Source organism: Ranitomeya imitator, chromosome 5 (genome assembly GCF_032444005.1).
Source record: "Ranitomeya imitator isolate aRanImi1 chromosome 5, aRanImi1.pri, whole genome shotgun sequence".
NCBI lineage: Eukaryota > Metazoa > Chordata > Amphibia > Anura > Dendrobatidae > Ranitomeya > Ranitomeya imitator.
This window is the reverse complement of record NC_091286.1, coordinates 27,483,862-27,500,091: the sequence shown is the minus strand read 5'-3', so window position 1 is coordinate 27,500,091 and position 16,230 is coordinate 27,483,862. Positions and strand designations below refer to the sequence as shown.

General features: G+C 45.6%; 1 protein-coding gene across 1 annotated transcript in view; it reads right to left on the bottom strand.

Annotated features, from left to right (window-relative positions):
* The window catches only part of SLC30A10 (solute carrier family 30 member 10), a 46,944-nt gene extending 31,190 nt beyond the window's left edge, over positions 1-15,754 (bottom strand). The window contains exon 1 of the mRNA XM_069768480.1: positions 15,277-15,754. Within this exon, the coding sequence (XP_069624581.1) occupies positions 15,277-15,727 (451 nt within the window). The 5' untranslated portion in view covers positions 15,728-15,754. The remainder of the gene's footprint in view (positions 1-15,276) is intronic.
* Between the last annotated feature and the right edge of the window lie 476 nt (positions 15,755-16,230).

Below are 16,230 nucleotides of genomic sequence, written 5' to 3'. Positions count from 1 at the left end.
TACGAGTTCATAGACACCAAACATGTCTAGGTTCTCTTTTATCTAAGTGGTGAAAACAATTTCCAAACTTGCTTAAAAAAAAAAGCGCCATTTTCCGATACCCGTAGTGTCTCCATTTTTCATGATCTGGGGTCGGTTGAGGGCTTATTTTTTGCGTGCCGAGCTGGCCCGTTATTGCTTTTTAATGCAATGTCGCGGCGACCAAAAAAACGTAATTCTGGTGTTTCAAAATTTTTTCTCGCTACGCTGTTAAGCAATCAGGTTAATCTCTTTATTTTATTAATAGATCGGGCGATTCTGAACGCGACGATACCAAATATAATTTTATAATAATAATTATAATAATCTTGTAGGTTTGATTTTTGTTTTATTGATTTATTTTGAATGGGGTGAAAGGGGGGTGATTTAAACTTTTATATTTTTTATTTTTTTCACATTTAAAAAAAATTTTTTTTTTTACTTTTGCCATGCTTCTTTAGCATCCATGGGAGGCTAGAAGCTGGCACAACTCGATCGCCTCTGCTACAAAGCAGCGATCATCAGATCGCTGCTATGTAGCTTAATAACAGGCTTGCTATGAGCACCGACCACAGGGGGGCGCTCACAGCAGGCTGGGATCAATAACCATAGAGTTTTCAAGGACCTCTATGGTTACCATTCTGATGCATCGCTGACCCCCAATCATGTGACAGGGGTCAGCGATGCTCTCATTTCTGTCCGGAAGCGTCAGTTAAATGCCACTGTCAGCGGCATTTAACTAGTTAAAAGCGGTGGGTGAATCGCGATTTCACCCGCCGCTATTGCGGGCACATGTCCTGGCTTTGATGCGGGCTCTCTGCCGGAGCCCTGCATCAAAGAGGGGGATCTGACCTCAGACGTACTATCCCGTCCGAGGTCAGAAAGGGGTTAATTTGGCATACTCCTGTGCATCCTGCAATGCCAAATCATAATAGGTCTTCAGCACCTCTGCCCACTGCTCTGGCTGTAGCTTCTCACACTCTGCCACTGCTTGAACACAGTCAAAAATGCCTCCACATCATCACCGGGGGTCATTTTTAGCATGGCTTGTCTTACAGTCTTCCGGACGTACGTGTCATCACCTGGACTTGGGGGAGGGGCTGCAGGCCTTCCACAAATAGCCTCTACAAGCAAGTCAATCTGCTTCTGATGCTGCTGGTGTTGCTGCTGCATCTGCTGTGTAAGCAGCTTACTTGTCTCTTATTGCACCATCTGTTGCTGCTATAATTGTTGCTGGTGTTGTAGTTGCTGCTGCTGCTGTGCTTGTACCAGATGTTTGAGCAGGTCCTCACACGTGTTTGCTGGGAACGGTGCCCGCACTTCTAACACCACCTGTGGTACAGTAGATCAGCTCACTCGGCTGCACTCGGAGATAGACACGGGAACACTGCGGCTTGAAAGATGCACTTGGTTTATTTAGTACGACATAAACCAAGGGTTAAGGACAAAATAAACACGGTCCTCTGGGCAAAAAACTGCAAAGTAAAACAAAACGGTAGCTCAATGTACAATCCTTCCTCCTCAAGACACAAACCATGGGAGAATCCTCTCTCCAGACACACAAAACCTCTGCTTCCGTTGAAAGCCAGCTACTTAAACCTTAGACCACGTGACTCCTCCATCATATGACTGATCACATGATTGTGACATCACACAGATCCTGTCAGGCTCTGCAGTTGGACATTCTCCCACCCGTTCTATGAATTATATATATATATATATATATATATATATATATATATATATATATACAGTGGGGCAAAAAAGTATTTAGTCAGTCAGCAATAGTGCAAGTTCCACCACTTAAAAAGATGAGAGGCGTCTGTAATTTACATCATAGGTAGACCTCAACTATGGGAGACAAACTGAGAAAAAAAAATCCAGAAAATCACATTGTCTGTTTTTTTAACATTTTATTTGCATATTATGGTGGAAAATAAGTATTTGGTCAGAAACAAAATTTCATCTCAATACTTTGTAATATATCCTTTGTTGGCAATGACAGAGGTCAAACGTTTTCTGTAAGTCTTCACAAGGTTGCCACACACTGTTGTTGGTATGTTGGCCCATTCCTCCATGCAGATCTCCTCTAGAGAAGTGATGTTTTTGGCTTTTCGCTTGGCAACACGGACTTTCAACTCCCTCCAAAGGTTTTCTATAGGGTTGAGATCTGGAGACTGGCTAGGCCACTCCAGGACCTTGAAATGCTTCTTACGAAGCCACTCCTTCGTTGCCCTGGCGGTGTGCTTTGGATCATTGTCATGTTGAAAGACCCAGCCACGTTTCATCTTCAATGCCCTTGCTGATGGAAGGAGGTTTGCACTCAAAATCTCACGATACATGGCCCCATTCATTCTTTCATGTACCCGGATCAGTCGTCCTGGCCCCTTTGCAGAGAAACAGCCCCAAAGCATGATGTTTCCACCACCATGCTTTACAGTAGGTATGGTGTTTGATGGATGCAACTCAGTATTCTTTTTCCTTCAAACACGACAAGTTGTGTTTCTACCAAACAGTTCCAGTTTGGTTTCATCAGACCATAGGACATTCTCCCAAAACTCCTCTGGATCATCCAAATGCTCTCTAGCAAACTTCAGACGGGCCCGGACATGTACTGGTTTAAGCAGTGGGACACGTCTGGCACTGCAGGATCTGAGTCCATGGTGGCGTAGTGTGTTACTTATGGTAGGCCTTGTTACATTGGTCCCAGCTCTCTGCAGTTCATTCACTAGGTCCCCCCGCGTGGTTCTGGGATTTTTGCTCACCGTTCTTGTGATCATTCTGACCCCACGGGGTGGGATTTTGCATGGAGCCCCAGATCGAGGGAGATTATCAGTGGTCTTGTATGTCTTCCATTTTCTAATTATTGCTCCCACTGTTGATTTCTTCACTCCAAGCTGGTTGGCTATTGCAAATTCAGTCTTCACAGCCTGGTGCAGGGCTACAATTTTGTTTCTGGTGTCCTTTGACAGTTCTTTGGTCTTCACCATAGTGGAGTTTGGAGTCAGACTGTTTGAGGGTGTGCACAGGTGTCTTTTTATACTGATAACAAGTTTAAACAGGTGCCATTACTACAGGTAATGAGTGGAGGAAAGAGGAGACTCTTAAAGAAGAAGTTACAGGTCTGTGAGAGCCAGAAATCTTGATTGTTTGTTTCTGACCAAATACTTATTTTCCACCATAATATGCAAATAAAATGTTAAAAAAAACAGACAATGTGATTTTCTGGATTTTTTTTTCACAGTTTGTCTCCCATAGTTGAGGTCTACCTATGATGTAAATTACAGACGCCTCTCATCTTTTTAAGTGGTGGAACTTGCACTATTGCTGACTGACTAAATACTTTTTTGCCCCACTGTATATATATAATTATTATTGCTAAATAAATAAAATTTAAAAAAAGAAAAATATAGTTAGTATTACCACCTACCTAATTACCCGAACTAATAAAATATCAGAATATTTATCCCTCATAGTGAACGCCGTAAGGGAATAAAAAAATGCAAATGGCTGTTTCGTCTTCCCACGAAATCAGACAAAAGAAGTCAGAAATTACTATGCACCCCAAAATTGGTAATAATAAAAAAAAAGTACAGCTTTTACCGCAAATTAAAAAAAACAAAACAACAACATGATAGCTCTTTGTAGATGAGGAAGGAAAATCTAAAGCATAGAGGGGCCCACTGGGACTTGGTCTCCCAATGTCCCGCATAAACCTGGAATCGTTACCATTTTCTGCTGTGTCATTTCAATTTTTGAATGGTCACGTCTGCCAGCTCGTCCTACCATCCAGACCTCACACCTAGCGTCTTAATCACAAGTCCTGATCTGATTACTTACCGTGTTCTGATCAATAATTTATTTCCCTTGTATATCAGTAACACAGAGTGGAGAATTTCATTAGAGTAACAGATTGTCACGTTTATAACGGATGTGAAATAGAACCGTCCATGTACAAAGAGCTAATTACTGCCGTATATTATTGCAGCATTATAATGAGCTCTTTATGTAGGGCAGTGATGGCGAACCTATGGCACGCGTGGCCAGCCCTGCCACCGCACACACTCCACTCCCTTCCGGCAGATCCCCAAAGTCCGCAATGCTCGGGTGGCAGCCGTATCCTGCCAGCTGCCAGCCCTTTAACCCCCCAAGTGCACTATACACAGTCATCGGGGTGGGCAGGGTTAGCACCCAATGCGCTCCCGTCCTCCTGTCCCAGAAGAGGAGCTGCTGCCAGAGAGTCTAGAGCGATCTCTGTGCCCACAGCTCTGTGCCTTTCTGCTGGTGATCTGTGCCCCTCAGCTATGTGCCCCTTGTGATCTGTGTGCCCCCCAGCTATGTGTCCCCCTGTGATCTCTGTGCCCGCTGTGATCTCTCTGCCCCCTAGCTATGTGCCCCCATGTGATCTCTGTGCCCCCTCACTATGTGCACCTGAGTCGCCCACCAGGGCCGTGGGGTACTCGGTACCGGATCCGGTACTCACAGGAGGATGTCACGGTGGCGGCGACCCGGTCCATGGCCCTGGGCGCCCATGTTAAAGGTCCGGTCTTTAAAAGGTTTTTGAGAATAAAGTTTGTTTGTGACGCAACCTGTGGTATTCGGTCAGTAGGGACTGACGCTGCTTAAAGGGGTCTTCTGGGGTGATGGTATGGCACCTAGATGGTATAACTTCCCACAGGTGAAGTAGGTCCCTAGGGCTCCTGTGTGTAGATGGAGATGGTGAATGGTGCAGTAAAGAAAGGAGGACACAGGTTTGCAGTCTCTTTACCTGGTTTACTGTAGGCTTCAGGCAACCGCAGTCCAGGGCACCAGATCACAGGTACAGGCAGGGTCCAGCTGGGTTGGAAGCAAATTCAGAGTCCCCTTTACCAGGTGGAGTTAGAAGCCTTCCTATTAGCGCAGTGATGTTGTAGTCCCTATGGCTTCTGCCAAGGTCATCACAGTTCTCTCTCTGTCCCTCATAGAAGTGGACACAAACCCGTATGATAGGTGGCTGGAGTCTTTTTGTAGGGTCTCTATCACGACCCGGGCTCTATATGCCACTGTCTCCTGGGTGTTATGGAAGACAGGCTATGTGAAGTCTGCTGTCCTGCCGGTTTCTGCTGTGCCACTTAGAGTCCGACACAACCTCGGTCTTCTGGCTACCAGTATCTGCGCTTTTTTTTGCAGGGAGGTAGACCAGTCACAGCTGTCCTCCCCAGTTGTCACTCGCCTGTGCTTCGCTCTCCTGTATGTTCACTTCCTTCAGTATCTCTCAATCCTGGAGCTGCAGCCAGGGCCGGCTCCAGGTTTTTGAGGGCCCCGGGCGAAAACATCTCAGTGGGCCCCCCTTTAACACAAACCACGATTCATGATGCACAGATACAGCAGAGAAATATACGTGTAGTACAATAGCCCACGTAGTATATAACAGCCCACGTAGTATATAGCACAGCAAACATATATAGCACAGCCCACGTAGTATGTAACAGGTCACATAGTATATAGCACAACCCATGTAGTATACAGTATAGCACAGCCCACGTAGTATATAGTATAGTGACGTAGTATATAGCACAGCCCACGTAGTATATAGCACAGCCCACATAGCATATAGCACAGCCACGAAGTATATAGCAAAGCCATGTAGTATATAGCACAGTCCACGTAGTATATAGCACAGCCACATAGTATATAACAGCCCACGTAGTATATAGCACAGCGATGTAGTATATAGCGCAGCCCACGTAGTATATAGCACAGTCCACATAGTATATAGCACAGCCCATGTAGTATATAGCACAGCCCATGTACTATATAGCACAGTCCACGTACTATATAACACAGCCCACGCAGTATGTAACACAGCCCACGTAGTATATAGCACAGTCCATATAGTATATAGCACAGCCCACGTAATATATAGCACAGCCCACCTAGTATATAACACAGCCATGTAGTGTAGTATATACAGACAGTAGTCTACAAGTCCCAGCATCACTCACTCAGATGCCATACTGTAGGTCTGCCTTTGCTCCAGGAAGGAAGACTGCTTCACTTTCACCGTCACGGACACCCACAGGTGCTGCACTGCTACTCGTCTTTCTGCTTGGTGACACGCGGCTCATGCTGTGGGCACTGGACGGTCGGACCCCATGCGCCGCTGGACGATGAGGATTCCCAGGGCAGGGCGGACCGCTCTGAGCTCTTAGGATAACGAGTTTGTCCTCACTGTCACCCGGAATTGACGACACAGACCGGAAGTCACTTTGCGTATCCATGGTGAGACTGCTAATCAACGGCGACGCGTCATGGCTCTCCAGCAGCTGCAAAACTCCCAGAGCTCTGTGCTGCCTTCTGCTGGGGATGTGCTCCGAGTCCTGGGAGTTGTACTGTGTATTACAGGGGACACGGGATGTAGTCCGGCTGCGGGGGCCCCCCCCAGGAGCCTCAGTGTCATACCGTCAATGGGCCCCCCGTCTCGCCAGGGCCCCGGCACTTGCCCGGGTACGCCGGGTGCTGACGCCGGCCCTGCTTCTTTCCCTCCAGACCAGAATGTATTAATAAGGGAGTTCCCCTAAAAACCAGGTTCAGAGCTTCCCCTTCTGGCCTGGAGTGTGAACATGCATTGTGGTTACCTGATAAAAGATATCTTCATTTGCTTCTAAGCGTGACATCACTCTCCCCGTGAGGAAAGCAATGTCACTGTGACGACCAGGACCCTGGGGCTTCACACATCCCTGTGATCTCTGTGCCTCCCAGCTTTGTGCCCCCCTGTGATCTATGTACCCCCTGTGATATTTGTGCTCCCATGTGATCTCTGTGCCCCCTGTGATCTCTGTCCCCTCCAGCTATGTGCCCCCCTGTGATCTTCGCCTTCACGGCAAGGCTGTGAGCCCCAGGTCCAATGTCCAACATTGCTGCTGGGGCCGAAGAGGAGTAAAGACTGCAGGCGTGCACTGGTAAGAGCTCAAGCAGGAGCTGGACATTAAATGTATTACGTTTAGTTTTGAGAGAGGTGGGGATGGGGGGCTGCTTTATTCAGAGGGAGTGTATGTTTGTATATATTTTGCAGAGGGGCAGTGTGTGAGTATATATTTTGAAGAGAGAGTGTGTGTGTGTGTATTTTGCAGAGGGGTAGTGTGTGTGTGTGTGTGTGTGTGTGTGTGTGTGTGTATTTTGCAGAGGGGCAGTGTGTGTATATGTTTTACAGAGGGACAGTGTGTGTGTATATATATATTTTGCAGAGGGTGTGTGTGTGTGTGTTTTGCAGAGGGGCAGTGTGTGTGTGCTTTGCAGAGGGGCTGTGTGTGTTTTGCAGAGGGGTAGTGTGTGTGTTTTGCAGAGGGGTAGTGTGTGTGTGTGTGTGTGTGTGTGTGTATGTGGGTGTATTTTGCAGGTCTTCTGCGATGCGATGTTAAATTGCCGTATTGGCACTTTCTGATACTGATAAGTGGGTTTTTGTATGGCCGTTTCCGCACTCGGTCTCTAAAAGGTTCACCATCACTGATATAGGGTTATATTATATTTTTAAAGGCGGCACTATTAAATATTGTCTAATAGAATGAACCGTCCACATCACAGGTAGCTACAACATTTGTGCAGTTTGTAAAATCACGTAGCAAATTTAGAAATGGTCTTGATTAAAAATCGTTTCTTGTACACAGCTCCTATGCAGACTATGTGTCTCTATAGAAACAGACGACAAACAAACCCTGCATAGTCTGATCCTGAGGTCATACTGCCTTCATCTCTCCCCTACATCTTACTGACATACATATGGTAAGTGTTAGCAAGAAATGGGGTATAGAGGACCAGACTACACGGGTCTGTATCTATGTAGTCTGTCTGTACCTATGTAGTAAGTATCTATGAATATGCATACAACAACATAGGAGATGTATGCACAAAACGTCAGGAAAAATGTAATCATTTACATTTCAAGGGACAGATTTTTATAGTAGAAGCATTGGAGCAATAAGGAGATTAATTGAAAGGTGGATATAACCTTTAAAGGGATCCACCAACTGAATTCATTAGTGATCACACCTGCAAAACATTACTGCATTAATCTGCAAATTTTATTTTTTAAAGAAACTGTTCAAACTTCTTCTGTGGAAAACTAACTTCAAGTAACTTTCAGGAACATTTGCAGGTGCCAAACTGTTATAGAAAAAAAATATGTAGAACCAATTGTGACCACCAGGTGGGGATAGTGACATTATGGACAAATAGTGCGTATTTTATTGCAGAGTTCTTTATGGAAAAACCTGTCAATTTCACATGCGCAAATTCAGTCCATTTCCACTTCGATTTTTGGAAAATCTCCAAAATTCTGCATAATTAAAAAGCATCTTTGTTTCAACTTAGAAAAAAACTAATGCTGGATATCCACACAGTGTATGCGCACCATTAAAGGGGTTATCTAAACTCTTAATATTGATGACCTATCCCCATCGGTGGGGGAACGACACTGAGCACTCCCACCAATCAAGTTCAAGAGAAGCAGCCACTACAAAGTGAACAGCGCTGCTATGGATGTTGGGTCAGATGACATTGGTGTCCAGAGAGATGTAATAGAGTGCAGGGTTGAGTATGTCACCACAGAACAGACAGACCAACTGTTGAAGGGAATTTATTAACAGGGGTAAAATTCTCCTCGCAGGGAGCAAACAGGGGGTTAATAGAGACAAATCAAACAGTAAAGAGTTAAGCGGATTCAAAAGGGTTAACAAATGTTCTTGTAACTTATCAGTCCAGGGAGGTCCTGACTGGAGGGTCCTTTTTCCAACGCGGGTACAGTCACCAGCAGGGCTTGAGATCCTGAAGTCTCTTCTCTGTCTCGTGGAAACTTCGGGGTTAAGCCTCTGCAGCCTGTTCTCCCTGTGCAGCTGGAAGCAGGAAGTCACACAGCCACTCTGCTGCGAGTCTCTGGATATTAGGCTGACAGTCTCTCTCTCTGCAGCCCGAACACACACACACTGAGCAGTTTCCTTAGTCACACTCAGGGGTCCTGGCTTGTCAGTACGGTCATTGGGGCTGCGCGCTTAGGTCACTGTAAGGGGATACGTCGTCTCTGATTATGGAGGCTTCCAAGTCCCCACTCTCACTCCAGCCTTAGTGCCCTCACGGGGAGCACTCCGTCATGGGGAGCGCGGCGCTGTAGCCTGCTCTGCTCTCCCGCACTTTTCTGACCACACCCCAGTCTCTTCCTCCCTGCCCCAGCCGTCACATGGTCCCTTCTGTCCAGGGCAGAAAGTCTTCCCCTAGACAACCCAGCTGTCTGACTAAGTTGTTCCAGGTAAGGAGCAGGGAAAGCAACCTCCGGACTCTTCGTGCTTCTCTTTGTTCTTTTGAGGGTAGTCAGATACCTGCGATTCTCACATCTCCTTCTGCCTTTCTTCTTTCACATACTGCCAAACTAAATGGTATAGGAGTTGTTCATCGGTCAGGTTGAAATATGCCTTCTCCGCTTGATCGAGAACTGCTGGCCTCTTCTTTTTTCTTCTTCTTCTTAACTTTGCCACTAGCAGATGTCTGCGTAGATGATTCATCTTCTTCCTTGTTGTTATCGGAAACTTTAGGGACTTCTTGCTCGGGCTCCTCAGTTTGGGGGTTTAGTACAAGCAATTCCTCTCCATAGCTCCCCCTCCCTTTGACAAGAGTATTCTCGTCAAAACTTGAGTCAGATGACTATGCAGGCCGGACTCTTCGTCATCTGCGCCGGGCTCTGCGGGCATCACTTCCCAGGGCTTCTCAGCCATACGCCCTGTCTCACACAGCTGTTCCATTTCCCCTGTCTGATCAGGTGAGCTGACAGCCAGCACATTCTTCACCTCAGGGGATGACATCAGTGGTTCCTCCTTCTCATCGACGAGGACCTCGAAAACGTGCGTCGCAGGTATACTTGGCACTTTCTCTCCTTCTTCGGGAACTCGTGCTGGGCAAGGCAGTAAAGTACCTCGGTGGTCTTCTCGAGTGAACGTCCCTTTCTTTCTTCCGGGCTGAGTCTCACAAACAGAACCTTCAGACCCAGGCTGGAGATCCACCAGGCTCAATTTTACGCGTCAGGACAGTGCAGTCATTCCACCAGAGATGCTTGACACCTTCTCCACCTCTCCTTGGTGTCCGACATTGTGGTACTGTCTTGCCTTAGGTGGAACTCTTCTCTTCCTGCCGTACCATTCTCTCCAGGGGCGACGTTCCCTCCAGGTAGCAGGACCCTCAGAGGGGTGAGCGGATCTCTGCCACCGCTCTTCTTGGGTAGGGCAATTTCTGGACATGTGTCCCACCCTTCTGCACGACCAGCACTCACGTCTGCATCTGTCTGGAGGGCGCTTCAGTCTGGATCGTCGACCTTGGCGGGGGACATCTCTCACCTGCGGTTGCTCTTCACCACAGGATACGGAGTTACACTCTAGGGCCACAACTGAAGCCTTCTTCATGCTGCGCACCTCTCCTCTATCCCTTTCTGGCGGCCTCCGCACGTTACCTCGGGGTATGCCGCTGGTCCCCAAAACGGCAGTCAGGGCTTTCCCCAGACTCTCAATCTCTTCCCAGATTCTTCTTATCTTCGACCGGGAATCCTGGGTTCACTGTCATGATCCCAATGGCAGGGGATCACAAAAGGACAAGCACACAAAAAAACAGAACAAGCTCTAGGGTGATGGAAACTGAGCTGACCGCGATCCTGAACCTAATTCACAACACTAGCAGTAGCCGGGGAACGTGCCTACGATGATTCTAGACGTCTCGCGCCAGCCGAAGGACTAGCTTTCCCTATTAGAAGAAACAAAGACCTCTCTTGCCTCCAGAGAAACACCCCACAGAAATAGCAGCCCCCCACATGTAATGACGGTGAAATGAGAGGAAAGCACATACGTAGTAATGAAAACAGATTCAGCAAAATGAGGCCCGCTAAAACTAGATAGCAGAGGATACAAAAGTGAACTGCGCGGTCAGCTAAAAACCCTACAAAAAAAACATCCTGAAATTACCTGAACTCATGTGCCAACTCATGGAACATGAGGAGTAATATCAGCCCACTAGAGCAACCAGCAACAAGGAATCACATAACTGCAAGCTGGACTAAAACAAAAATAAAGCAAAACGTGGAACAGGAAAATTAAAAACTTAGCTTGTCCTGAAGATTACTGAAGCGGAAAGCAGAGGTAACAAGACACACCGATTACATTGATCGCCGGCGAGGAAATGACAAGAAAGCCAGGTTAAATAGGAAACTCCCATATCCTGATAGAACAGGTGGACACCAGAGACCGCAGAGAACACAAGTCACCCAGTACCATCTGTAACCACCAGAGGGAGCCCAAAAACAGAATCCACAACAGTTCACATCGCCTCCTCTTCATTTTGACTGGGTGCTCCACAGTTGTAGCATGTAGGCAGTCTTTTTCGCCAGGCGGCACTAGTCTCAGTTTGGGGGGCGGTCTCTCGTTCTCGCACCGGAGGGTTGTACTCTGCAGCAGGGATCTTCTTATATTCAGCCACTTTCTCACGGACTCGCTTAACCTCCTTCTTCAAGTCTTCTACCCATTGAGGGGCTGTTACCTCCCCGCTCCATACCTGTCCGACTGGCACTACCACCCCTTGCTCTTGCTCGCGTGTGCGTGCCTCACTCTCGACCTCAGAGAAAGTCATATGTAGCTTTAAGGGCATGCGCTCTCGCAGGGCCTGTTTCACCAACACATCTCGCAAGCCTGTCACCAGTTGGTCCCGCAGCATAACATCAATTGACCCCACACCTACGCCATCCTTCCGTATAATGGCAGTATGAAGCTCCAGCAGTGCATTCATATATTGTGTAACGGTCTCCCCCTCTCTTTGTACCCGACGGAACAGTCGCATGCGCAGCTCCCCTACGTCAGTGGGGTTCCCATGCGTCTCCTCAAGTATACGTAATACTTTGTCCAGGGTATCTCTCGCCTGGGGGGTCTGAGCATAACAGAGTCCCATGCATCCCCCTCTAGGGCCATCACCGCTATTTCCGCCTGCAGAGCCGGTGTCATAGGATGCATCCGCATCATCCCTCGGATGCGCTCCGTCCAACTCCACAACATGACATCGCTCCCCAAGAATTTTGGCAGGTTAACTAACATGGGTCCCAGGGAGATGCTAGACCTGGGGCCTCCCTCAACTGCTTGGTCTGCCCCTTCCGCGCTACCGTGTGACATCCTGCCGACTACGCCAAGTGTAATAGAGTGCAGGGTTGAGTATGTCACCACGGAACAGACAGACCAACTGTTGAAGGGGATTTATTAACAGGGGTAAAATTCTCCTCACAGGGAGTAAACAGGGGGTTAATAGAGACAAATCAAACAGTAAAGAGTTAAGCGGAATCAAAAGGGTTAACGAGTGTTTTTGCAACTTATCAGTCAGAGAGACACGACATCGGTGTCCAGAGAGACACGACATCGGTGTCCAGAGAGACACGACATCGATGTCCAGAGAGACACGACATCGGTGTCCAGAAACACGACGTCGTTGACCTGTCAGATGACATCAATGTTGGGTCAGATGACATTGATGTCCAGTCAGATGATAACGATGTCTGGTCAGGTGATATCTTTGGGATAGGTCATGGATATCAGATCGTGTCCGAACGGGGTGCGAAACTCTGAGATTTTGTTAACTTTCTAAGCTGCGGATTTTCGCTGCAATAAAAAGCAGTGTTTTACATTTCCAACAAAGTAGATGGGATTTATAGAAACCTCATGTCCATTGGGCTTCTTTTTGACTTAGCCTAAACTGACCCGCGGTACGCGATTCAAATCTGCAACATGTCAATTTCTCTTGCGGGTCCCCTACGTTTTATGGGCGGATTTTGAAAATAGACTTGCATTAGATGTGAAAACTCTGCAGATAAAAAAACCCATATGCATGTCCACTGCGGAAACATATCCAAAATATATGTACTCAGTACACGACTGCATCAATAAAGCAGCATCAAAAACCCAATAAAAAGGCATGGAAAAAAAAGCACTAAAAAATGTAAGATTGCATAATAGGTGCAGAAATGGTACAAAAATCTGCAACATGAAAAACTCACCAAAAGCTCATCATGGGAACGCAGCCTTACCAGTATGTATTAATACTCACTTTATTTCTTCGGGCATAACTTTAATTATTCCACACGTATTTGCCCCGATCTATCACTGGCGCTATTTTTTTTTATAAACCCTTCCCTGACCTCACACCCTTTGGGATCTATTTGCAATCACACAGTCGGCGTTCAGGTAACAAACATAGGATGCAGATATCAACGATTAACCCATTATCTACCAATGTCCTTTTTTTGGGACGCCTAATCTTTAGCTTCTAGCAACTAAGATTTTATAATTTTTAATAATTAGGTCCAATTTTTTGTGTTGTGTTTGTAAAATGAATGTTTTCAAAATAGGAAATCGTGTGATTGTCATTTTTAATTGAATATTGGGACGCCCTTTTCTGAAAAATCCGTACTTGAAAAAAATGTTGCAACTTATGTTTCTGATTCATTTGCACCCAAATCATTAAAAATCTGTCATTTAAAAAAAAATGAAAATTGCTAATTTGGCAAGTAATGGATTAACCGGTCACTTTCTCCTAATTGGCGAGCCACTTGTTTTATTATAATTCATCCCTGCCTTATGCTTTAGACAATTGAGCCTTAATGTGTTATATCAATTTTCTATGTTAGTTTGATATTTTGTACACAACAAACATTATTTATTCACTAAATGATATTTTTGCTAAAGGAATTTGCTATTGTGTGCCGTCCAACTTAACTTTTTTTTTTTCCATCTTATTATCTATCTACAAACCAAATTATCATGATGCAGCAACACAATGTGCTAAAATATTAAGCATGTGAAATGTAAATCACAATATAACCATAGAGAATAGGATGCAATAAAATGTAGGTAATTGGCCAATGCCTGTGTGACACCGGCTTCATTTTATAAGAATATTCCATATGGAAATAATGCCGTTTTTTTTGCGGTTTTCTTGGCATTTTGCAAGCGTAATTAGCTTGCAGAATGCTAAAGTTTTCCAAGCGATCTGTAGCATCGCTTGGAAAACTGACTGACAGGTTGGTCACACTTGTCAAACATAGTGTTTGACAAGTGTGACCAACTTTTTACTATAGATGCTGCCTAAGCAGCATCAATAGTAAAGGATATCATGTTAAAAATAATAAAAAAAATAAAAAAAATGGTTCTACTCACCTGCAGACAGCCGATCTCCTCAGCGGCGTCCGTTCCTATAGATGGTGCGCGCAGGACCTTCGACGACGTCGCGGTCACGTGAGCGGTCACATGAGCGGTCGCGTGACCAATCACAGGACCGCGACGTCATTATATGGTGCCCAGTCCGTGGAGGAAAGTCTCCTCTCCTCCACCCTGGGTACCAACCGCACATAATCTGCTTACTTCCCGCATGGTGTGCACAGCCCCATGCGGAAAGTAAGCAGATCAATGCAATCCTAGGTGTGCGGAGTCACCGCAATTCCGCAAATTTAATGAACATGTTGCTTTTTTTTCCGCGATGCGATTTTTTCACGGAAAAAAATGCAACATTTGCACAAAAAATGCGGAATACATTGTAAATAATAGGAGGCATATGTAAGCGTTTTTTTCGTGTTTTTATCACTTTTTATAGCGAAAACGCGAAAAAAACCGCGAAAAATACTGTACGTGCGCACATGGCCTAAAAGTCAGTAAAATAAATAGGGTAAATCTACCTATTCCTATGTAGTAGGGTGTAAAAATAATGTAAGGCTCCTTTATTGACCCCACAAGCTACATTTTGACTTTCTATGGAGAATTTTCTAAACCCAATTTTGGTAAATGAAGGCACCTTAAACTTTTCATTTTCGGATTTTTGTCTGGGAGATGCTCAGTTTGTGCCCTTGGATAAGTTTTTCATCCAATTAGGTTGTACAATGTTTGTAGATAAATAGATCGATAGATATATCTCCAGCAATGAAGCGCCTGTCATAGCTGACATAAGGAAAATGAAGGGGGCTGGCTTAGCTTCTGAAATGAGTGAGACAAGCAGCCTTCTGCAACACGAACAGGGACCAGAAAATGCTTTCCTGCAGCAAAGATAAACCAAATGTGGAGAATTTGGGACACATGATCATATCTGTTAGGCGTGCCATCAATAGATCATCATATATGATCAATTCAATTGATAGATCGATATAAGATCTGCTATTCAGGAGTCTATGAAAATTGGTGATATAGCATTCATTCATTCATTCAACAATTGCACATTTACCTTTTTCATGATCAAGATTATCTCCCGACTTTTTCTGAAAGCAGCAGTCCATAAAGAGGATGTAGTTTAATATATTAGTGGCCAGGCCGACTACCCCGGCGATCAGCACCAGCACAGCGTTTTCTGTCTTCTCCGGCTCGATAAACCTCTTGATGGCTTGCACAAGGATGCTGAACATAAGAGCGGCGGCAAAGATAGAGTTACCAAAAGCGCCAACTGCGTCCGCTCTTAGGAAGCCATAGGTGTTTCTCTTATGCCATTGAACACGACTATACCGGACGCTCAATAGACCAACGATCATAGAAATGAGGTGGGAAAGAACGGCAAAGCTATCGGAGGAAAGGGCCAGGGAGTTCCCTATGAATCCTATCACCAACTCTGCTATGAACATGAAGAAATTAATCACGCACATGAGGATCAGGCGCCCGGTTCTGCCCGTGTATCGACCCATTACTGGACTCTTCCTGGTGCGCTGACTGAGCTGGGAAGGAGTATCTCTCTCAGTATGGATAACAGCTATCTTATATCTTACGCCAATCACAGTTTACAATGTGGTTTTATGACACTGTAAAATAATAACTTTGTTTTTTAACAAGCCATTAAAGTAAGGAGTATTATTAACTGAGGAAACAGGCAATGTGAGGGCTACTAGACTCAGGAACCGGGCCCATGTTATAACCCAGCAACAAATCCATTGATGTCACAACATTGTGTTCATAAAAATGTGAAGTGACATAAAACGTTAAAAGAGTAGCAATATAATTGCCAGAATAAAGTGCTCGTCTTTCTCCGGAGGTCTCATCTCCGCTTCATTCAAATGTGGCTCTATGGGACCAAATCTAAGAAAATCGCAGAGAGTTTCAGTGGTAGGAACCCCAGCGATCGCCAAATTATACTTCATCCAATTAATAGGGAATAACTTACACATTCGTACAATCCCTTTAACTTTATATT